Source organism: Rhinoderma darwinii, chromosome 11 (assembly GCF_050947455.1).
Source record: "Rhinoderma darwinii isolate aRhiDar2 chromosome 11, aRhiDar2.hap1, whole genome shotgun sequence".
Lineage (NCBI taxonomy): Eukaryota > Metazoa > Chordata > Amphibia > Anura > Rhinodermatidae > Rhinoderma > Rhinoderma darwinii.
Window position 1 is genome coordinate 70,853,696 of NC_134697.1, and position 26,292 is coordinate 70,879,987.

The window sequence follows — 26,292 nt, forward strand, 5'->3', positions numbered from 1 at the left end:
TTTTGAGGCGTATTTCTCGGCATAAACGTAAATGCCTACAAACATCTGCCTGTTGAATTCAATGGGAAAAACGTTGTTTTGTTCAGACGAGGCATTTTTATTACGTCCCATTTTTAAAAAAATGGCACGTAAAACAAAGCCACATAAAAAAGGAGCAAGTCACTTCTTGAGCCGTTTTTGGAGCTATTTTTAATTGTATCAATGGAAAAACAGCTCCAAAAATTGTCTAGAAAAACGCCTCAAAAAACCTTTTGCAGCTTCAAAGATAGCTGAAAATCAGAGGCTGTTTTCTCTGAAAACAGCTCTGTAATTTTCAGCCGTTTTTACTTGCGTGTGAACATACCCTTAGATACGTGGCCCCAGCAAACAGTATCACACATGATACTTATTACATAGATACATACACACATATCACATAGATACATGGCCCAGCAGACAGTATCTCACATGATGGACTTAGATACAGGATCCCAGCAGTAAGTATCCTTGTACTAACATATGTCCACCCCCAAAGAAAGTATGGGTGCGTGTATGCTGATTACTGTATACGATTATATTGTATAAGATTACTGTCTGCTGGGGCCCTGTATCTAAGCCTACTATGTGCTACGCTTACATGCAGGACCCATCAGACAATATCATACATGATGTGGTAGGCTTAGATACAGGGTCCATGCGTAATACTGTCCGTTAGACCCTGTATTTAAGCCTACCACAAGGTAGGCTTAGATACAGGATCCCAGGAGACAGTAATGTTACACTTACTCTTACTCTTTAGCTCCGGGTGCAGCGGATGTCCTGACACCATCCCGCGTCGTGATGTGATGCGCAGCGCATAGAATTGTGACGTTGTGACGCGAGAAGACGTCGGGACTTCCGCTGCAGGAGGTTAAGTATAGTGACATCACCATAGTAACAGGGGCCCATGTATTTTATTACATAGGTCCCAGTTACTAAAGTAAGTTTGTATAGAAGCAGTGCGTGGGGCCACGACTCCCCTTGGTTCAGGGGCCTGGTCGCAATTGCGACCCCTATAGCTGCACCACTGAATGTTTCAGTTCCCCGGGGATCCGGAGCACCGGGACAAAGATCCAGGGCTTGGGCCCCGAAGGCCCAGTGCTAGTGACGCCCCTGCTGGTAAAATTTGGTCGATACATTCAGTATTTAATTGTAAAAAATGTATCTGCTCGTAAGACAAATAGTTATCCCACACAAAAGAGTGCTAATTAACATCCACCATATGTCTACTTTGGGCTATGTTCACACGGGGTATTTTGCCGAGTTTTTTGACGCGGAAACCGCGTCGCAAAACTCGGCAAAAACGGCCCGAGAACGCCTCCCATTGATTTCAATGGGAGGCGTCGGCGTCTTTTTCCCACGAGCAGTAAAACTGCCTCGCGGGAAAAAGAAGCGACATGCCCTATCTTCGGGCGCTTCCGCCTCTGACCTCCCATTGACTTCAATGGGAGGCAGGAGAAAGCGTATTTCTCGCTGTTTTATGCCCGCGGCGCTCAATGGCCGCGGGCGAAAAACGGCGCGATAATCACCGTGAAAATCGGCGTGCAGGGAGAGGAATATCTGACTCAAAGTTCCAAACGGAATTTTGAGGCAGATATTCCTCCCCCAAAATACTCCGTGTGAACATAGCCTTAGACTGGCATCAGTTTTTGAACATCCTTGTGTTTTTCGAGGACGTTACAAGGCTTAGAACTTTAGTAGAAATTTCTCACATTTTTAAGAAAATTTCAAAAGGCTATTTTTACAGGGACGAGTTCAGTTGTGAAGTGGTTTTGAAAGGCCTATACAATACAAACCCCCATAAATGACCCCATTTTAAAAACCGCACCCCTCAAAAAATTCAAAACAGCATTTAGAACGTTTTGTAACCCTTTAAGAAGAAGAATTCACAAGAATTCTTCTTTTTATTAGATTGTATTTTAGGCACCTTGTCAGGTTTGAAGAGGTCATGTGGTACCAAAACAAAGAAAACACCCCAAAAATACCCCATTTTGGAAACTACACCCCACAAGGAATTCACCTAGGGTTCTAGTGAGCATTTTGACCCCCCAGGTGTTTCATAGATTTTATTAGAATTTGGACGTGGAAATGAAAAATTACTTTTTTTTTGTTCCAGAAAGATGTCGTATTAGCTAAAAGAAAAAAAAAATATCCACAAGGACTAAAGAAGAAAAAAACACCTAAAATTAGTAAACCAACTTCTCCAGAGTATGTAAATATCCAATATGTGGTCATAAACTGCTGTTTGGGCACACAGTACGTCTCAGAAGGCAAAGCCCCTATGGGACCAAAACTGTGGAAATCCTGCAAAAGTTACCTCATTTTGGAAACTACACCCCTCAAGGTATTCACCTAGGGGTGTAGTAAGCATGTATTTACCAGAAATTAGTGTGCCCTCGATGTTGCAGAGTGAAAATGGCAATTTTTCCATAGTTATGACAATATGTGGTGCCCAGCTTGTGCCACCATAAAAAGACAGCTCTCTAATTATTATGTTGTGTTTCCCGGTTTGAGAAACACCCTACATGTGGCCCTAATATTTTGCCTGGGCATTCGACAGGGCTCAGGAGTGAAAGAGTATTATGCGAAATTGAGGCCTAAATTGGTGATTTACAAAGTATTGGCTCACAATTGCAGAGACTCAGATGTGAAATAATAAAAGAAACCCCTGAGAAGAGCCATAACTTCTTAATTTTTTCATTGACGGAGCCGTATGAGGTCTGACAAGCTATAGTTTTGTATATGTACCATTTTTGGATACATGCGACTTTTTGAACCAATTTTTGCAAGGCAAAGTGGCCAAAAAACAACAATTCTGGCAATGTTCTTTAGGGTTTGTTATTTTACTTCGTTCACCAAGTGGGATAAATAACATAATATTTTTATAGTTCAAGCCGTTATGGACACGGTGATACCAAATATGTATGGTTTATTTTATTTTTTTCAATAATAAATGACTTGATAAGGAAATAGGGGCGATTGTGTTTTATTTTATTACTTAAAACGTTTATTTTTGACAACTTTTATTTTTACCTTTTTTTCACTTTTTTTTTTTGACACTTTTTTTAGCCCCACTAGGGGTTTTGAAGGTCCAACTGCTTGATTGCTGTTCTAATACATTGCACTACCTAAGGTGTGCAATGTATTAGAGCTGTCAGTTGTTTACTGACAGCAAGCCGATTAAGCTTCGCCTCCGGACGGGGCCTAATCAGCTATCGTAATTGGCAGAGCAGGAGGCCATTGTTAGGTCTCCTGTTGCCATAGTAGCAGGGCTACTGTGATGGTAGGGCTGCCGATTTGCTATAAACCACTAAGATGGAGCGATTGCTTTCAGGGTTAATGGCATGGGTTGGATTTAGCTCTGGTTCCTGCTGTTACAGCTTCTGAGCCTGAAGCTCAGCCGGCGCCATCTTGCCGTCGGTACCGGAAGCCTTTTAGGCCCCGCCTCTGAGCGGGGGAATATGAGGCTTCCATAGCTGGCATCCCGGCAGACCAGTATTAGGCTTCAGGTTGCCATTGCAGCCACTGGCAACCCAGCGATCATGTTGCTTGGATGCCGGTGGCTAAAAACCCCTCACATGCTGCGATCTCTATTGGCCACAGCATCTGAGGTGTTAATCTAGCTAGCTCTGGTCCTAAACATTACAGCTGGGTGTCAGCTGTAACATACAGATGACACACGGCGGCGATGATGCGGGCTCAGCCCCTGAGTTCGCACTATCGCCGCAACGTAGCTGTACTGCGCTTTGCGGGAACCCCTTATATACGGCGGATGTCGGGAAGGGGTTAATACTACAACGGCAATACAAAAGCATAAAAGTTGTTTTTTGTAGCAGATAAGACCCCCCACTTGTAGTTAGTTTCTTGTTACATTAGTGTTAATGGAGCAGTGCATGTAAAATGTTAGAACCATAAAATACTTTGTTTCCTAGCAACATAATCACGTGATTAAAAAAGGGGCATTCGATAATATGGAACAGGGTTATTGCTGTATGTGTTTAGGGTTGTATGTGTAGGGTTGTATGCGTTTAGGAATTTGATTGTGTCTTAGAGAAAAGCTTCTCTGACCTTTGACATCCATGGGATATTTGCAGACGGTTCAGAGACAGCACATTCTGTTCTGAGAATAGCAGAAAACAAGGGATAAACAGGGGCACAATAAAAAAAAGAAGCCGTTAAAAGGGTTACGGAGCAAAATATGTGATGATCAGAAGAACTCTTGTTGCTTTAGGTATTTGGAGGATATTATAATGACTATTTCATGTTTTTACTATGTCAAGGACACCAATGTGAAGCACAAGTAGTAGTTGTGGACCAATATGCAAAAAAAAAAACTCGTCCTAAAGAAATCAAGAAAGGCATCTAATGAATGCAGTGTCTCAATCATACATGAACACATGGGAGACACACAGAACAGAAGACAACAGAAACACTATCCAATATACAGTAATAAACAACTTCACTTACATCCGGATAGTAATCCACCGTAGGCACAAGACGTTCAATCAAGGCTTCCAAGGAACCGGACACCAAACAGCCATCTTGATATACTGGATCTCCACATTGCTCCCCCATTTCTGGCAGCACCTGTCCACTACAGGCAGAGCCAAGCATGCTGGGAAATATTGGTGTCTGTGGCATGCTTTCCTAGGAGACAGAAAAAAAGCTAATTAAGACAAACCAAGCAAATGAAATATAGTGCATTAGTGCTTGTTCCTTGAATTCAGATCCATAAAAATAATCTTATTTTGTTATATAGTAATAGGGCATTTAGAGGCAGCCCCTGTGACTGCTACCGGCCCATGGAGATGGGAACCTCAGTCTCCACAGATGGTGTGAACCGGCACAGGGCTCCTCAAAGGCAATGCAGCCTAAGCAAACTGGCCCTAAGGTGGCAATATACTTCTACACTGGGGAAGAGGGTTGCATGGACATCCAATGAGGAGGCTGTAGTGGTATGAACAAGAAGGGGGGCTCATTTTAATATTTTCTATAAGACTTGCTCTCTCCTGTACAGGTATATTTGTGGTTATTTCCAAATATTCTGCTCAAAACAATTTATACGAGCAGAGCCAACCTTACTTTGAATGGTGCCCTGTGCTGTACCTTCTATTGGCGCCCTCTGCGTATGGTGTACTGCTATACAATTCCATACAGTTGCCTAAATATCAATGCTATATAGTGCTGCCACCACCTTACACTGCAATAATAATATACTGTACGGTGCCTAAGAGACAGCGCCACACAAGACCCATGTAAATATCGCGATACAGTCCTATAGCATTTGTGTGCTGTCCTTTGGGAACTCTGGTTTCTTCCCACAATCCAAGGACTTGATTAACCGAATTGACTTTCTAAGAAATTTCCCTAGTGTGTGAGGGACAGAACTTAGATTGACAGCCCCGCTGGGAACAATGACTGATGGAAATGGTTACATTCTATGTACAGTGCCATGGATTATGCTAAATGATGAAAATAAAAAAAACATTGCTAAAATAATATTAAGTAGACCTCTAAAATGTGTTAATAAAGTGTTAATAATCCATGCATCTCTTTATCTCCCAAGAAAGGAGCTAAAGAAATAAAATGCATATAATTTGCATTGCTTTTTCTCAACTCATGCTTTAAAGGCATACGTGAAATTGCAAACACACATCTACAAATGTCAAGCACTGAGGACAGAATGTCCCTAGTAACAGAGGGAACATTTTTGTCCCCTATCACAAATTCCTTGAAGGTCTCCTGCTACAGAGAATACTATACTTATGATGTCTGAGAACTACTTGTCCCACCACATTCCACCTTCGGAGGCACTACAATAAGAGCTCACATATTATAACATTCATTAGTATCTCGTTTACTGGTGACGGCTAAAATTTGACACGGACATATGACATACTGTAGAATTAAATTCATATGCTGAAAAACACCCAGAAAGAATTCGGTCTGTTTTCAGATGGAGGTTTTAGTAGATGGAATGTAGCCTGGCTACAGTAAATACAGAGTCCAAGGTCAGGAGCAGAGTTTTGTTTTTGAACACTATGGCACGTTGCTATTTACAGCGGAGGAACACAACAGGTTGGCTTCTTCATCAAAACTTGTCTGCGGAATTCCACTTCAACATTTGTCAATGTTAATCTTTCAGCAAATAAGAAACAGAAGCCTCCACCCATACAACGTCTCTGCGCCATGTAATCCGGACAACTCGACAGACAGCTCCGACCCGTCATAATATAATAAGTAGTAAGAACAAATTTACTTAGTATGACCTTTTCATTTACACTTTAAGTATTCCAAATTATACATAACAAATTGAATGTAGTAAAAGGGTAACATCAGGCCTTTCATCCCGATCATGATCAAATACTCAGGCTACTTAGAATATAAAATATATTTATTGGAATACAGTTTCAGAACAAAAAACTTTTCGAAATTCATGTGAGTTAATATGCAACACACTATGCATTAATGTATTAAAGGGGTTTTCCTATCAGAGATATTTATGACATATCCACAGGGTATGTCATAAATGTCAGATAGATGCGGGTCCAACTTCTGGGACCCGCACCTATCCTAGAAAAATGGGGCCCACTAAAGCCCGTTTTACCTCTATGTGTTGTGGCTGAGACATGTGATTACCGACCATGAATTACGGAAACAGCGTAGCTCGCTGAGCTACGCTGTTTCCGTAAGTCCCTAAGAATTGAATGGTAGTTACGGAAACAGCGTAGCTCGCATGCTACGCTGCTTCCCTAAATGTAATTTACTGCTATTTGACTTACGGAAACAGCGTAGCTCAGCGAGCTGAGTGGTTTCCGTAATTCATTGTCGGTAATCACATATTTCAGCCACAAGACAGAGCAGTAGAACGGGGTTTAGAGGGGGTCCCAGAGATAGATGCGGGTTCCAGAATCTATCTGACATTTATGACATATCCTGTGGATATCCAAAAGAAGAGTAATAAAGCAGCACAGATCCCGATATCTGGAGCAGTGTCACGCTGTCAAGCCAGACAAACCCAATCTGGCATAATGCAATCTTCAAGAAAAGATGGTAGGACAACAGCACACATCTCCAGGTCTTCAATCAAAGGTTGTATTTATTGTCAAAACATATGCCAAAAATAGCCTACGTTTTGACCCATAGTGGGTGAAGGGTCTTGAGACTGGTCACATGATTGCCGGGTGCCGTTAGTGGCAGGCTGCTGAGTCTTACTAGACCCAGCACAGCCCAGTTAGTGACAATCGTCACTATGAGAGGGCTGATTTCCCCTGTCAGGGTATGTTCACACGTAGTCAACCAAAACGTCTGAAAATCCAGAGCTGTTTTCAAGGGAAAACAGACCCTGCTTTTCAGACGTTTTTTACCAACTCGCATTTTTACCAACTCATTTTTTTACCAACTCGTTTTTGGAGCTGTTTTCATTGGAGTCTATGAGAAAACAGCTCCAAAAACGTCTGAAAGAAGTGTCCTGCACTTCTTTTGACGAGGCTGTATTTTTACGAGTCGTCGTTTGACAGCTGTCAAACGACGACGCGTAAATAACAGGTCGTCTGCACAGTACGTCGGCAAACCCATTCAAATGAATGGCCAGATGTTTGCCGATGTATTGCAGCCCTATTTTCAGACGTAAAACGAGGCATAATACGCCTCGTATACGTCTGAAATTTGGCCGTGTGAACATACCCTCACTGGGGCTGCTGTGCAGCTCCAGTTACAGTGGAAAAGATGGTGTAAAAGAAAGAAAGAAAATAAATTCCCCCAAAGGTCTTTTTTGACCTTTGAGGGACAGACCATACTAATAAAAAAAATAAAAGTAAAGTACAAAAAAAAATTAATAATAAATACACATAAAATACCCACCCCAAAAAAAAACATTCCCCCTGCCAATCATCTTTGTAATGCTAGCACTGACCCAATTACCCTAATATAGACATGTAATATATTAAAATTTACGGTAGACAATGACGATCACAAATAAAAGGTCTATTTTAGGGTAAAACGATGTTATTACCCCCAAAAATTGCTGAAACTTAAAAAAGCTTATTTTTTTACTATTATTTTCACATTTTATGAATAAAAATTCTAAAATAGCAAAAAGGATGTGTATAAAAATGCTAAAAAAAAAGAAACCTGCATTGTCTATGGAAAAAACATCACAAAAATCTTGTCGTTAGTCCAACAAATAAAAAAGTTATAGCCATTTAACTAACACCTGCTAAAAAGGGCTAAACAGTGTCTGGTCCTGAAAGATCAAAATAGCCCGGTCCTGAAATAGTTAATATAAAATAATAATATATAATATTTATAAAATAATAAATTTCTACCGATTCCAACCCATTCAATGACCCATAAGTTGAACCTCCATCTAAATGTTCGGTGGAAGGAAGACTTCATGTTCAGTAGGATGGTCAGCCTATCTTACATGACAATAGCGCACTCTCTACTTACAAGGGTGACTCAGAAGCAATAATGTATTCCATTCTCCTACTTGTCTGCCTACATTATGTCTCTAGACAATTGCATATTTATAGTACAGCTAGAAATAACTTCCTAGAGGATCGAACCAGGTACTTTTAAAAGCTAAAGATTAAAAAAAAAATACAAAAAGATAACATTTTGGAAAGTGGAAGTTGAAATTTCACAAGGCTTGGTCTTTTTTCTTTAAAATATATTGTAGCTATCATACCCAGGATAAATTGTTATATTGTTAATATACAATTATATATTGTTAGTAGCAAGGTTACTGAGCACCAATCACTTTCTGATCCTGGAATGTCCGAGAGTTTATTAGTACTTTTATAGTATCAGGTCTCACCATACATATTAGGTGGGTGGCCTGACACATTCCCAGCATAATAAATAGTGGACTATACAGTATATAATAACAAATAGTGGACTATACAGTATATAATAATAAATAGGTAATCTGGTTTTAATACTGCCACATTTAAGAAACTAGATTTCCCATTTGAGTTTAGCCTACGTTCACATCTGCGTTGGGACTCCAATCATGGGTTCTGTTGGAGCTTTCCGTCTGGGGAACCTATCAACGGATTCCAAACTGAAACCATAGGTGTCCGTTTGCTTCACCATTGATTTCAATGGTGACGGTTCCAGTGCAAATCGTTTCCGTTTGTCACCGTTCTTTAAGTGTTCCGTCGATTTGATCGAATCAATAGCGTAGTCGACTAAGTCGAATGCGCTATTGATTCCGTCAAAAAAACTGAACCCTGTTGACAAATGGAAACTATTAGCAAAATATCCGTCAATAAGATCAATGCAAACGGAAGCTATAGTTTCCGTTTGCCTTTCCGTTGAGGGTTTCCCCCGACGGGAAGCTCCGATGGAATCACTCAACAGAAAGATAACGCTGATGTGAACAGGCCCGTATTTTGACAAATAATTCTTGAACTTGAAATGTGCATCATATTTACTAACCTTTTATTGGACAGTTAATGACTGCTCCTAGATTTTTTTAATTTGATCTATTAAAAGGTGTTACTCCATCCATAAATATGTAACATATTTATTAACGCAACGCAGGTTTTATGAGAAAATAATGTGGGCATCTAGAACAGGTTATGCTTTTATATTCTGAATGAATCAGTCAGCACTGTTATAGTCATCAAGATTTGTCTATTTTTTATCAGAAAAGCGTTTGACACACAAACAATGCCATTGATATATTAGTACCATTGGGTTTACCAACAAGACAGTTTTATACAGGATTATGATTATAAGCTTGGAATGTATTCTGTACATTTGGGATGATGCACCTTCAGGATCATAGGAACATCCAGGGAGGTACCTACAACCTTTCATAGGAGAGGTGATAGGTACCTACCTGCGGGCTACTTGTTTACAAAGAATGTTACACAGGTTTTACAGAAAGTTCTGCAGAGACAAACTATCCCAACAGGGCTACACACGTTATGTAGCCCCCTTTACTCCAACCCGAATTGGAGGCTTAGAGTTGAGTGAGGCAGCAACAATGTGGCTAGGCAGAACGGCTTGTTTTTGGGTGTGTGCGGCTATTAAGTCATTTTCGTAAAACCCATGAAGTGACATTTTAAAACAGAGTAGTACTTTGTGTGCTTGTTTCATACTTGGCAGTATTTATTGTTAGCGTCCGTACACTCCATTCACTTACTAATGTCCTTACAGATTGACACATACAAAAGCTCGATTATCAAGTGACCCAGCCAACGCATTTAGCACTGTTTAACAATACAGTCAGACACTCTGACCAGCCTGATGAGCAATTATGACCAAATGTATAAATTTGGTTACGATCAATATATATATAGTCCGGAGGTGGGCACAGTCTGGTTTGGTAATCACAAAGGCTACTTTCATGCAGCTCCTAGCTCGACAACTCCATACCAAATAAGTGTCCAGTATTCAGACAGTCTTAGTTTCCTGGTGATGTTCTGGACCTTAGCACATATATATATATATATATATATATATATATATATATACACACATAGTTTCTATATGGATTTTTCCTTATCAGTTCTGCTATTAGACACTGCTATGTGGCACAATGAATTTTTTATTATTATTACGATTTTATGCCTCTGCTGTCACTAGTATTTGGCCAACACATCTTAATGGGAACAAAGTTGATGAAGAGTTGCAAGGATGCACCTCTGTGTAGATCATATATGACTAAGGTACCAATGTACAGATTTATGACCGATCAGCCATTACATTAAAACTTCCTGCTAATATTGTATAGGTCCCCCTTGTGCCACAAAAACAGCTCTGACCAATCAAGGCATGGATTCAATAAAACCTCAGAAGGTGTCCTGTGGTATTTGGCACCAAGACTTTAGCATCAGACCCTTTAAGTTGCGAGGTGGGATCAAACTTGTTTTTCCAGCACATCCCACTTCTGCTTGATTGGATTGAGATCCCTGGAATTTGGAGGCCAAGTAAACACCATGAATTCTTTGTCATGTTCCTCAAACCATCACTGAACAATGTTTGCAGTGTGGCAGGACGCATTATCCTGCTAAAAAAGACCATTGCCATTAGGGAATATCGTTACCATGAAAGGGATATACTTGGTCTGCAACAATGTTTAGGTAGGTGTTACATGTCAAAGTAACATCCACATGAATGCCAGGAACCAAGGTATCCCAGCAGGACATTGCTCAGAGCATACGCTGCTTCTACTGGCTTGCCTTCATAGTCCATCCTGGTGTCAACTCTTCCCCAAGTAAGCCACGCACATGTACCTGGCTGTCCACATAATGTAAAATACAACGTTACTCATCAGACCAGGTCACCATTTTCCATTGCTCCGTGGTCCAGTTCTGATGCCCATGTGTCTATTGTAGACCATTTTGGTGGTGGACAGAAGTCAGAATCGGTACTCTGACGGGTCTTGCAGCAATGCAGTCCAAAATGCAGCAAGTGTGTGATGTTCTGACACCTTTCTATCAATTCCAGCATGAACTTTTTCAGCAATTTGTGCTACAGCAGTTCTTGGGATCAGACCCGTCAGGCTAGCATTTGTTCCCCACATGCATCAGTCTTGGGCACCCATGATCAGTCGCGGGTTCACCGATTGTCCTTGGTAGGTACTAACCACTCCATACCTGGCCGTCACCCACAAGTCCCGTTATTTAAGACATATTCTGACCAATTCATCTAGTTATTACATTTTGTCCCTTGTCAAAGTCGTTCAGATCCTGACGATAACTTTCCAATGAAAAAAATGATATGTACAGATACCTACAAGTGAGAGTGCTTTATACCTCCTATTCATTTCGATGGTGAGAAACAGAGCATGCTCACCTTAATAACAGATGCAAAAATAAAATTATTATTTAAAATATTCAAATAATGTACTTGTACATAGGAGCAGTTATTTGACCTACACAATGGGCCTAAATGTATTAATCACTATGAAAGAGTCCCTCATAATTTCTTTTAATGAATACCAGATTTTACATTCTGTACAATCAATGGTAACATAAAGAAAAGTCTGTTTTTCCCAGATGATTTTTTTTTATGATGAAAGGATAAAAGAACCGTATGACTGTGGTTTTGATCCTCTTCCAATGGCATCAGAGAAAATATGAGCACTCCCGAATGAACCGCTAGAACATCTAACGTTGGCGTTCCCACAGAAATGTCTGTTTCATGTGTTTATGGTACAAATAACTGCAATTGTAGGGTCAGATGAAAAACAATTGTACTTGTTATGCAATGGATACAAACAATTGAGCGCTTGATTTTATGCTTGCTACTGTACAAAGCAGTTATATGTGATTGAATGATAACCCTTCTATAACCCTGTATAAACAATGGGGAAGATTCATCAATAGTGACATATGATGCATACATTTACGAGTCAACAAAAATGGCACAAATATTGCATCAAATTATTCTAGCTGGCGCCCAGGCATAATATATTTGGTGCAACTTGCTATGCTAGGCATCTCAGACAATTTTCTCTTCCATATGCAAATTCATTGCTGGCGTACATATACACTAATAATTTTATATACACTACCGTTCAAAAGTTTAGGGTCACTTAGAAATTTCCTTATTTTTGCAAGAAAAGCACAGTTTTTTTCAATGAAGATAACATTAAATTAATCAGAAATACACTCTATACATTGTTAATGTGCTAAATGACTATTCTAGCTGCAAACGTCAGATTTTTAATGCAATATCTACGTAGGTGTATAGAGGCCCATTTCCAGCAACCATCACTCCAGTGTTCTAATAGTACATTGTGTTTGCTAACTGTGTTAGAAGGCTAATGGATGATTAGAAAACACTTGAAAACCCCTGTGCAATTATGTTAGCACCGCTGTAAACAGTTTTGCTGTTTAGAGGAGCTATAAAACTGACCTTCCTTTGAGCTAGTTGAGAATCTGGAGCATTACATTTGTGTGTTTGATTAAACTCTCAAAATGGCTAGAAAAAGAGAGCTTTCATGTGAAACTCGACAGTCTATTCTTGTTCTTAGAAATGAAGGCTATTCCATGCGAGAAATTGCCAAGAAACTGAAGATTTCCTACAACGGTGTGTACTACTCCCTTCAGAGGACAGCACAAACAGGCTCTAACCAGAGTAGAAAGAGAAGTGGGAGGCCCCGCTGCACAACTGAGCAACAAGACAAGTACATTAGTCTCTAGTTTGAGAAATAGACGCCTCACAGGTCCTCAACTGGCAGCTTCATTAAATAGTACCCGCAAAACGCCAGTGTCAACTTCTACAGTGAAGAGGCGACTCCGGGATGCTGGCCTTCAGGGCAAAGAAAAAGCCATATCTGAGACTGGCTAATAAAAGGAAAAGATTAATATGGGCAAAAGCACACAGACATTGGACAGAGGAAGATTGGAAAAAAGTGTTATAGACAGACGAATCGAAGTTTGAGGTGTTTGGATCACACAGAAGAACATTTGTGAGACACAGAACAACTGAAAAGATGCTGGAAGAGTGCCTGACGCCATCTGTCAAGCATGGTGGAGGTAATGTGATGGTCTGGGGTTGCTTTGGTGCTGGTAAAGTGAGAGATTTGTACAAGGTAAAAGGGATTTTGAATAAGGAAGGCTATCACTCCATTTTGCAACGCCATGCCATACCCTGTGGACAGCGCTTGATTGGAGCCAATTTCATCCTACAACAGGACAATGACCCAAAGCACACCTCCAAATTATGCAAGAACTATTTAGGGAAGAAGCAGGCAGCTGGTATTCTATCTGTAATGGAGTGGCCAGCGCAGTCACCAGATCTCGACCCCATAGAGCTGTTGTGGGAGCAGCTTGACCGTATGGTACGCAAGAAGTGCCCATCAAGCCAATCCAACTTGTGGGAGGGGCTTCTGGAAGCATGGGGTGAAATTTCTCCCGATTACCTCAGCAAATTAACAGCTAGAATGCCAAAGGTCTGCAATGTTGTAATTGCTGCAAATGGAGCATTCTTTGACGAAAGCAAAGTTTGAAGGAGAAAATTATTATTTCAAATAAAAATCATTATTTCTAACCTTGTCAATGTCTTGACTATATTTTCTAGTCATTTTGCAACTCATTTGATAAATATAAGTGTGAGTTTTCATGGAAAACACAAAATTGTCTGGGTGACCCCAAACTTTTGAACGGTAGTGTATGTATATTGTATGCATTTTAGTAAATCTCCTACATTATATAACTTTTAATGCATCAGTTATAATAATCACTGTTTTTTTAATAAAACAGACGGCAGACTTCACTACTGAATGTGATCTAGTCCACAACACGTAAAATAAAGCCATGGGGACAAGATTTTCTACCAGGCAGAGGTAGAAAAAAGTACATTACTTGTAGCACTATACTGTAAAGAGGTGCGACTGGACCGCTAACCCGAATATGCACTCCAGTAATGCAGAGACCTTTGATTGACACTACTTGCCCCAAATAGATGGCATGTTATACTGCCCAATGGATGGCATGTTATACTGCCCAATAGATGGCATGTTATACTGCCCAATAGATGGCATGTTATATTGCCCAATAGTTGGCATGTTATACTGCCCAATAGATGGCATGTTATACTGCCCAATAGATGGCATGTTATACTGCCCAATAGATGGCATGTTATACTGCCCAATAGATGGCATGTTAGTGAAATGTTATACTTGTGTGAAATGAAGGGCATTGTGCTGGCAACCAGGTTTGACAATCATTGCTTATTCAATCAAACTTCGTAGCTCCAACGTAGTACTACATTTACTGCCTTGTTAACGGCCATGTTGGTTTGGCTTTACGATAGCCCACACATTTTTTACAGTGCTTGCAGAGGGGAACTATTATATAGGTCCTATCACCTACACGGAAATAGATGGAGCCAACATAAGCAAAGCTCTCCGCCGCCAACAAGGGCCCCATAGCACTTATAAAGTCTGCATTTCTAGTGTGCAATCCCTTGTTATCAGCCAGTTATTCTCATAACGTGTTACATCAGTAAGTAATGGACACCAAAGCATGGACGGACGCAATTTAAAATCAGCTCATCCTCTCTTTGATACAGCTTAAATTTGAACATGTAAAAATAAAAACAATTAAAATAAGACAATGTTAATGTACATTTGACAAAAAGCAGGTTGCAGTGTTAGAGATTTCTTCATTGGAATGTGCCATTAAATTCAAGCATTCTAAGCTACTTATACAAGCGAACGGTAAGACAAGTACTAATGTAAAACATGCCTGGAATGGTAACTCGGAATTCTGGTGATGGTCTGTGTTATGACATAGAGAAACATTACGTAAGACACCGCTCAGCACAAGCATGCACTACCTCTCATGTCATTAATAATTCAGCATACTAGTCTCGTGGAGCACTGGTGCCCAAGTCTCGCTCGCCTCCGGTGCCAACACATTGTGCAACTTTTTACATTTAAAACATTTGGACAGAGGCTTTATTAGCGGTTTATATATTTCTGCCATACACATGGGAAGAGAATGGTACTGCAATATATATTAATCTGGAAACATAAAATGAATCCAATTTTTTTGCTTCGATTTTGCAACTTGCAGTGTCCAGCGTTACCATGTTTTAACATCAATGTGTTTTGCTGTGTAGCTCTGTATTGGTCATTCAGAGCTGTGTATAGTAAATCCCACCAAAGTGTCAAGGGAGTCTAGATGCTATTGAGACTAGCTAAGTTTGGAGGACATTGATGATGGGTTTTCACACCACTGATTTGGTCTGGTGAATGGAGTTATTTCTAACCACACTCAAATGCAATTGAAAAACTCTGCCCTACCTGTCATACATATAGTGGATTTCACCTATTGTACTGTAATAAATCCAATCCACTACAAAATCTGCAATGCTCAGTGAATAGGACTATTAAAGCCTTCATTAATAACCAGATACTCCCCCTGTAGGCCTGCGTGAGTATTTAGAACATTAGAATCAGATGTGAGTGCAGGAATTCAACTATGCTAATATAAGACTATGCAAAACAAGAATCACATTGGCTCAAAGAAAAGTAACCAAAGTTCTAAACAACCACCTGCCCAAAACAACCAAGAAAGATGCTGGAGTATGGTTCATAAAAAAGGAAAAAGTTCTGAAACATTTGGACAAAATAATGAATGAGTCGGAAGTAAATACATACTGTAACATGAAAACGTTGTCATGTTAAGAGGCAAGCTGTTAAAGTTATGGATGTCCAATTCTATTTTTAAGGGCTAGTAAATACCAATGTAAACATATAACCATTGAAATAGTCACGGGGAGGTATATTTCGACCGCTGTACTGGTCAACTCTAAATGTGCGGTCAATGACAATGTATTTATTCACACTACATAAAGAAAATTCATAGCAATAATAAAAGGTAAAATATGTCAATGCAATGAATCTTCAGTGATGAAATTCCAAGGATCCCTAGTATGCCGACATTCTTTGTTTTAATAACCAAATCATTCCAACTCTTAAATCCACATCAAAGTTCTCGTTACACGAGTGCTGTTTGTAAGATGACAGCTCGCTGGCGCCAGGTGGATTACAGCAAATGTGCTCCATTTCAGTAGACAAATGTTCTCTGAATGCTTTGCCTCTGCCCAACTGCAAGACACATCTAGGGTTATGTTGGCATATGAAAACAATACCATCATTCTCTTAGCAGCACTAAACTATAGATAAGAGATGAAAATCTGTCCTAGTCATGTGATGGACACACAGGTGCAGGGCTCGTTACAAGTGAGAGCTCTAATATAGCAATTTGGCATGTAGTTCCCTGAAAGAAGTACATTAGCCCACATTTATCAATGTATTCACATCTTTTTTTGGCGCATGTTACGCCAAAATAGTGTCGAATCTGCTGTGTGACATATTAACTATTTGCGGCAGGATTTAAAGCCATTTGCGCCATGCAGGTCAATTTATAAAAATGGAGTGAACAATGGACATGGCTGAGTCTAGCTTTAACTTAGACATTGGCTATATGTGGAACCTTGAGAAACTTATAGTATAGACAAGGGTGTGCATACTATGAAGCCCTTTCGGCAGCTATGGGGCCAAAAGACTAGCCCTATTCTTTATTTTGGGTTATGTAAACCCGCAAAGGGCTCCCTCATATACGCAAACAAGTGAGATGCTAGAGGGAGAATTAGTTCTTCCCTACAAAAGATGGGGGTGGGCATCAACATTACCTAAGTTCTCCTGTGTCAGTGTGGTGGAATGTGATGCTAATGTTTGCTGTGGCTCTTCTTTTGTTTTAAGTTTAGGGAGGGGGTAAAAGAGTTTCCCTAAATAGTCATGATTTAAACCTCAGAAATATCAAGGAATCTAGAATGGTTTTCTAGAAAATCACGACACAGTCACGGATGTATTCCTAAAGAAAAAGAAAATTACATTGACCTTCTTGGAGAGTGCGAAATCTAGAATGGGATGGAGAATGGAGAAATATTGTCATTCTGAAAATCTTGGGTTTTAGTTTTTATGCTGATAAATAACACATACATTTACTGTACTACATGATGAATTTACAAGTTTGTAAATTATTTACTTGGGGAAAAGCAGGCTGGATAAATAATGTAAAATTCAAGAATGAGTAAGTTAAGTAGATGAGACAACCGAAGCTTTTAAGAAGTGAAGAAAAATATGTGTCTACTAAAATTGCTCAACAAATTAAATATAAGCAATAAATCTAAAGTAATGGCCCTGGACAAGCTGTATTATTCTAAAAATATCAATATCGTTGTCATTTCTGCTGCTAAGTTTTAGTATGGAAAGGTTGATGCTATTTCCAGCATTGACGGCCAGTGTATCAGAGCCGTGCATGCGTCTGGAGGCTATAATCAGCACATGAACAGTGCTATCCAGGGCTGTAACATTAGAACTATTGAAATACTTTAGAATTTAACTACAACTAAACAATTTATATCTATGAATCCCTGAGGAAACATCACCTTAAGTGTGATGAGGAAACGCGTAGGATCTATATAGATAGTGATGTTTGGCAAGGATATAGCGGAATTTATACTATAAGCAGGAGAGTTGGTATTTAGGTGTGAGAGACATCATTCACTCTGAACCATTTTCTCCTGTCGCAAATCGCTTGCTTATGCCTGGTCTGGTATCAGTGGCTGGTTGAGCCACAATTTTATAAATACAATTAATAAACTATAGTTTTTAATCGTTCTTTCAGGCGGTGAACCATATTTCCAGCATTGGAGCCATTGGATCAAATCTAGCCTGGGAAACATTCTCTTGGCGAAAGTATATTTTCCAAGTGGGTTCATCGGAATACTCCTCTATTCCTCCCCCATTTCCAAAAACATACTAAAAGGTGATTGACTTCCAATGGAATTGGTCCTAGACTGTGTCACTGATTGAAATCTGAGGCGCTCCCACTCCTTACTGAGGCAAGGGTTTTGCTATACAAATAATGCTAAATTATAGATGTATTGCGGCCCATTTACATGGGACTACAATCAGGTGCACATTCGGCGATTGTACGTCCCCATAAAGTTTACATCGGCCAATGTAAAGGGCATTTAAACAAATGCAGATGGACCTTCTATTATCGGCGCTCGTTATGGGCACAAATCTGCCCGTGTAAACCAGCCTTTACTCTAGAACTAACGTGTCTGTAACCCAATCACTAATCTTCTAATTTGGTGAAATTCTTCAAGGACCACATCAAAGTATAAAAGTTGAAGGAGGTCTGTCCTTCCTAAAACAAAACAAGTCAAAGGAACAAAGGTCAGCGGCACTTAAACCCTGTGTGAAAAAAAAAACACCGTCTATGGCTTCCAACCCCACAGAATGCTGAGGACAATCCTCCCACGCTTTCCATGATTCTTTAGCTAAAGCTGCTCAATATAACACAAATCTGTAAAGGTCAATATGACCCTAACCAGACCTGGACAAAACAACATGTCTAACAATGACCAACGATGAATACAATTCCCTGCACCACACAAAGGTTCTACCTAGTTCTCTATTAGTAGGCACTGACCCCAATTCTCTAGTCACATCAATACTGCAATATAGAATTTATGCCATTAAATATATCATACTTGACATCTAGAGTAACCATTCAGTTGCCAGGGAAGTGACTTAATGTTGTTCATCTAGAAGAGCAGTGCATGATCTACAGACTATTTAATGCCAATGAGCTATTTTCCCTGGTCATCAAGATGTCTAGACTATACATAAAACTAAAATAGGGTGCGAATAATCAAATATTGAAGACCTTCTATAGCATCAGACATATACTACATCACCACCAGACTCAGCAAGCGAAAATTAACCCTTTGCAAGGAAAGGTTTCCTATTCAACAACTTTATTTATGGCAAGCTTTTTCATACTTTGGAATAGTAAATCATATGCATTCTTGTCAAACAGGCCGGCATTTACAGTTACATAGTTACATAGTTAGTACGATTGAAAAAAGACACATGTCCATCAAGTTCAACCAAGGGATGGGGAAAGGGAAAGGGATGAAACAAAAATTCAACACATTCATGTAGAAGCTGATAATTTTTGTTCTAGGAAATTATCTATGCTTTTTTTTATAGCCGTCTACTGTCCCTGCTGTGACTGCTCCTGCGGTGACTATTCCATAGATTCACAGTTCTCACAGTAAAGAAGGCTTGTCGACTCTGCAGGTTGAACCTTTTTCTCTCCAGATGGAGGGAGTGCCCCCTTGTTTTTTGAAGGGGTTTTACATGGAACAGGTTTTCACCATATTTTTTGTATGTGCCATTCATATATTTATATAAGTTAATCATGCCCCCCCCTGTAAAGAAGGCTAATTTTTAAAATCTTTCCTCATAACTTAGATTCTCCATGCCCCTTATTAGCTTCGTTGCTCTTCTTTGTATTTTTTCCAACTCCAGGGCATCCTTTCCATGAACTGGAGCCCAGAACTGAACTGTATATTCTAGATGAGACATCACTAATGCTTTGTAAAGTGGTAATATTACATCCCTGTCCCGCGAGTCCATGCCTCTTTTAATACACGACAATATCTTGCTGGCCTTTGAAGCAGCTGATTGACATTGCATGCTGTTATTTAGTCTATGATCTACAAGTACACCCAGATCCTTCTCAACAAGTGACTCCCCCAGTGTAGCTCCCCTAGGACATATGATGCATGCAGGTTGTTGGTACCCAGATGCATAACTTGCCAAGTGGACGCCCAAACACTGTGTGTTCAAATCAGCTTGCAATTTATCAACATCCTCCATAGACTGAACAATACTACATAGCTTGGTGTCATCTGCAAAAATAGAAATAGTGCTATTAATCCCATCCTCTATATCATTAATAAATAAGTTGAATAATAGTGGTCCCAGCACTGAACCCTGGGGTACACCACTTATAACCGGGGACCATTCAGAGTAGGAATCATTGACCACAACTCTCTGGATACGGTCCTTGAGGCAATTCCAAATCCAATTACAAACTATACTTTCTAAACCTATAGTCCTTCATTTACCTATTAGACGTCTATGGGGTACAGTGTTGAATGCCTTTGCAAAGTCCAAAAACACTATCCACAGCGGCCCCTCTGTCTAGGCTTCTGCTTACCTCTTCATAAAAACAGATCAGGTTGGTTTGACAACTTCTGTCCTTAGTAAAACCGTGCTGGCTGTCACTTATAATACTATAATTTGTCCCATACTCCTGTATGTAGTCCCGCAAACATTTTTTCCACGATGGATGTTAAGGAAGCACTCCACTTTATTTTGTTCTTGCACCCTCCATTTGTACATTGGTGTGTCAGTGGGGTGCTGTGTGCAAAAGTACTTACCGATCCCCGCATCTTGTCATTTTTTGGGTGTAGCGCCGCTCACATGATCTTTATTCTGACATGGTCTGGAATCACTGCTTTTCAGAAAGCCGTATGTAAGGTTATCAATGTATTCCTATGGCGCCTCATTCTGGTTCCCATAGGAAGGCATTGAGAGCCTGAGTTCCGGTTTATTCAAAAGCACAGTGACATCAGACAAGCCAGAGGGAAAATCCCATGAACGGCGCTGGACCGAAAAAAGGTAAGATACGGAGATCGGTAAATATTTTTACACACAGCACCCCACTGAAACACCAATGTACATATGGAGGGGTGGAATATAAAAATTAAAGTGGAGTGCTCCTTTAATCTTACTGGTCTAAAATTACCCGGGGAAGACCTAGAGCCCTTTTTGAAAATAGGCACCACATTTGCCCTGCACCAGTCCCTTGGCGCTATACTAGTCACTAGAGAATCTCTGAATATTATAAAGAGGGGGACAGAAATAACTGAACTAAGCTCCTTAAGAACTCTAGGGTGTGACCCATCTGGTTCCGGGGCCTTGTGTACGTTTATTTTATTTTATTTAGCTTGCACCATATCTAGAGTCATCCAATTCAGTATATCAACTGATATATTAATAGCACTGGCACCGGCTACATCAGCTGCTCTTTCTTCTGTTGTATATACAGAGCTGAATAAACCATTTTGTAAATTTGCCTTCTCTTGATCCCCTGTGACCAACTCCCCATTACCACTATCTAGTGGTCCTACATGTTCAGATCTTGGCTTTTTTTGCATTTTTATACTTGAAGAACCTTTGGGGATTTGTTTTACTATCCTTGGCCATCTGCCTTTCATTTTGTATTTTTGCTGATTTTATTACTTTTTGGGAAGATTTTATTAAGCTCTAAATGATTTACAAAGGCTACAGCTGTACCCTCAGATTTGTATTTTTCAAATGCCCTTTTTTTGTCATGTATTGCCCCTTACACAGAAGGTCTAAGCCATGTGGGGTTTAATTTTAGTCGTATATACTTGTTACCTTATAGGAATAAATTTTGCACTATAATTACCCAAAGTAGATTTTAAGATCTCCCATTTATCATTTGTACCATTATTAGTTCTTCCCAGTCTATATCCTGAATTGCAGCCCTCATCCTGGGGAAATTGGCCTTCTTAAAATTAAGTGTTTTTGCCCTCCCAGCCTGTGTTTGGTTTTTACAGTATAAGTAGAATATAACTATATTGTTATCACTGTTACCGAGGTTTTCACGAACATTGAAGTTTCCTAACAAGCTCTGCATTATTAGAAATGACCAGATCCAACAGAACTTCACCTCTAGTCGGGTCTTCCACAAACTGGCCCATAAAATTTTCCTGCAACAGGTTGAGGAAATTTCAACCTCCTCACAATCTTCACCCACTATTGTCTCTTACACACTTCATATCACTTCTCACATACAGACATACACCACCTTTCCTGTTTGTCCTGTCTTTTGAAAACAGCCCAGTCGTGTGAAGAGTCTAGCCATGTTTCAGCTACACCAACTATATCTATATGTTTCTCCAGTACCAAGGCCTCCAGATCCCGCATTTTGCTTGCTAGACTTCGGGCATTTGTGAACATACGCTTTAACTTGTCTTTCAATTATTTGACATTTTGTGGGCATTTTTATCTTCAATCTTGTTTTGTAACACATGGATCTTCTTATCCTGTTGTCTAGTCCTCTCCCACAGTCGATTTGTCCCCCCACCAATATAGTCTGACCCCTCTCTAACCTGACTACCCCTTTATTTTCTACATTGACCTCCCTCCTCAGCACAGCAGACCCCATTCCATTCAGGTGCAAATCATCTGCAGAATACCGTTTGTACCCCAATGAAAAGTCAGCCCAGTGCTCTAGGAACCCAAAGCCTTCTCCTCTACACCAAGACTTAAGCCATGCATTTAACTCCCAGAGCTCCCGCTGTCTTTCCTGTGATGCGCGTGGCTCAGGCAGTATTCCTGATAATACTACTTTAGAAGTCCTTCCCTTCAGCTTGTAGCCTAGTTCTTTAAAATTATTCTTAAGGCTCCTCTACCTCCCATGTATTCTGTCATTGGTTCCCACATGGACCACGACAGCTGGATCATCACAAGAACCTCCCAGTAATTTATCCACCCGTTCCACCACATACCCGACCCTGGCAACCATTCGGTTGAGGCGGTCTTGGCGACAAATTATTCTATCCGTCTTCCTGATTATAGAATCCCCTAGAACTACAAATTGTCTTGTACTTTGGAGGTCCTTCCCTTCAGCTTGTAGCCTAGTTCTTTCAAATTATTCTTATGGCTCCTCCAACTGCCATTTATTCTGTCGTTGGTACCCACATGGACTACAACAGCTGGATCATCACCAGCCCCTCCCAGCAATTTGTCCACCTGTTCCACCACATGCCAAACCCTGGCAACAGGGAGACCGCAAACCATTCGGTTGAGGCAGTCTTGGCGACAAATTATTCTACCCGTCTTCCTTATTATAGAATCCCCTACAACTATCAATTGTCTTGCCTTACCTGCATTACCATCCCTCCGACTACTAGCTGGTCTGTTCTCCTGGCTGTTAGGGAGATCAGTATCCACTAGGGCTGCCATTTCTGAGACCGACACCCTCGCATCATCACCCAACTTGGCAATTTTGCTTGGACTGTCAGAAACAGGATTGGCCTTCCTTTTCTTGGACCCTTTTCTACTGCCCCTAACTACATTAACTCAGCTACTTTCCTAGTCCTGCTGACCCATGTCTTCACCCTCCAGTTCTACCCCACTAACTGCTTGCTTAGTGAGCAGCATACTCCGCTCAAGATTGTCTATTCTCCTCAGTGTTGCATTCTGCTCCTCCAGATCTCTAATGCGAGCTTCCAGGTGAACAACATATTCACATCTGCCACGGAGGTATTCATCCGGGAACTCCGGCTCCAGTTGTGCGTACATATGGCAAACTATGCACTGAAGAAAACCTCCAATCTTGCTATCCATTATACCAGTTACAAAGAACAGTGAACAATTGTAAAAGAAAATAAATGAAAAGTACTTACAGGGACTTTATCTCCTTTTAAATTTGATTTACTAACTAAACCTATTTCACAAGCAACTTAGTCCACCAAAGCTCAATAAGAGCAAGTTGTATTCATTAATAACACATCATTATCTTCCAGAATGATTCATATTGAGGGAACATGCAAAGAGGGACATTTGGGGTCATGTACTGACCACACAGTTGTCAGCACTAATACTTTTAATTGCGATCATGACTGACCTAGAAGTCACTACTATACAATACAACACAACACAAAAATGTAATATGCAATTACATTAGGGGGTTGTCCCACAAATACATATATTGCCTATCCACAGAACAGGGGATACATGTGTGATTGCTGGGGGTCGGACTGCTGGGACCCCCAGCGATAAGGAGAACTGGGGACCGAAAGTCCCCCGAAGTGCTCCATGAGAATGGAGCACTTGTGCTCATGCCTGACTGGCGTGCTATTAATTTCTATGGGACATCCGGGGCCTGTGTCCGGCAGCTCCATAAAAATGAATGGAGCGCCTGTGCACCAGTGCTCCATTCTCATGGAGCACTTCAGGGGACTTTCAGCTATCCTGTGGATAGGGGATACAGGTGTTTTGTGGGACAACCCCTATACGCACAAAAGGACCAGATTGTGTCTCAGGATGTGGAAAGCATATGACTACACTCAAAATAGTACACATTATAAGTACTGGAGAGTAGGACACTCCTACATATCTGAAAAAGATGCCATGTTTAATAATACACTGGGTTAGATTACAGTCCATGAGTTGAAAAAAATAACTACTCCCTGTATTTAAAATTATTATATCTGTAGGGCTGCATATCTATCTATCTATCTATCTATCTATCTATCTATCTATCTATCTATCTATCTATCTATCTATCTATCTATATATAGTTAGATTTTATATATGCACTCCTATAGCAACGATTCCATTGTATAAGAGGATGCAGTGATGGGGAAGACCCAAGTTTGAGTCATGATTTAGGTAAGGATTATTAGTCAGGGCTAAATTTGATAAGACTGAAAGTCAACCCTGCTGCAGAATCAATGCAATGTACAGTAGCTGACAACTGCTCTGCTCACTTAGTCAATTTGACCGATATCCATACAGTGGCAGACTACATATCTGGACAATTGGCGTCTGAGAACTGATCACTCAGACAAATGATTGTGTTTACTAGTAAAATGATGAGTGCCACCTATCCCTGTTGTCCCCATTCTCTGCTCATACTCAGTGACATCACTAGTTGCAGTGATGTCACTAGTCCCATATGCATCATATTTAAAATCATTAACAACATAGCTGTTAATAACGTTTTTCATTTTACTCTGCAATATTTTGAACACATTATAAGATCACATTAAGTTGTTCCTTCGGTCTACATCTGTAAAGCTTGTATTATTTTTCATCTACTTTAGACCGCTCTATTAATTTTAAAGAAAACCTTCTCTGGAAAAGTCAATCAAAACAAGAAGCTGTGTTGCATGAAGCAGAAAAATAGCAGTATTGTCTGTCTAGATGAGAAGCATGGTGGAAAAAACAGAAACTCAGAGGAAGAATGGGGAAATTCCTGTCTTGTTTGCTAACTGAAAAAACAAAGCATGAGGCAGCACCTGCTCCATGCATCACCAGCTCAAGTGTAAACCACAAGTACAGTAAACAATCCCTTTCCATGGGGATCTGTGCATGGCCCTCAACTGTGCGCCTGCTGTGTACTTACACAGCACTGCTATGCGGTCAATTTCACAGAGCATTTGAATAACACCAGGGACTTCTTCCTATCCAGACATATAAGGATAATAAAATGGTGGCACTGAACTGTACATCTACTGTATTACACAAAACACAGATTAGCTATGAGTTTTATGTGCAGCAGAGTACAGTTTGCCATTTGTTGGCCATCTGTAGTCTTACATAGGACTGCAGTTAAACCTAATGCATTGTCCTATGCAATGCAGCCCCCAAAAAGTTAGTCTATCTTCTCTAAGTCAACTGACATCTTCCATTTCTACAAATGTCCACTTTCTCGGCATGTGTTGTCATGTAATGTGAATGTCAGAGTCTCATCATTTGCGGAGTTCAAGATTTTCAATGTCATGTGGCAAATTTCAGTGAAGGTGAACATATGCTTTCAATGACAAATTTAACTCTGCTACATATGTACAGTGCCTGAATATTGGTGTACAAGAATTCTTCTGCTTGTTTAAACATGCTATGTAACAATTCGGTGATACTAGTATGTCTATGAAATACAATAGTGGGGATGTATTTACTAAACAAAAACATGTGCAGTAATCAAACTATTGAACAACTTTCCCCAAAATACTGGTACCAACTGTGACACACTTTGTACATTACATTTCTGCAATTGTAGTAATATGCGAGAGAGAGAGAGAGAGAGAGAGAGAGAGAGAGAGAGAGAGAGAGAGAGAGAG

The 26,292-nt window shown here is 40.2% G+C and overlaps 1 protein-coding gene across 4 annotated transcripts in view; it reads right to left on the minus strand.

Moving 5' to 3' along the window:
- RASGEF1A (RasGEF domain family member 1A) overlaps positions 1 to 26,292 on the minus strand; it is a 315,309-nt gene that overhangs the window by 25,185 nt on the left and 263,832 nt on the right. For all 4 annotated transcript variants that reach the window (XM_075841731.1, XM_075841732.1, XM_075841733.1 and 1 more), the window contains one exon: positions 4,486 to 4,665. In XM_075841731.1, coding sequence (XP_075697846.1) covers positions 4,486 to 4,659 — 174 coding nt within the window. In that variant the 5' untranslated portion in view covers positions 4,660 to 4,665. The remainder of the gene's footprint in view (positions 1 to 4,485; positions 4,666 to 26,292) is intronic.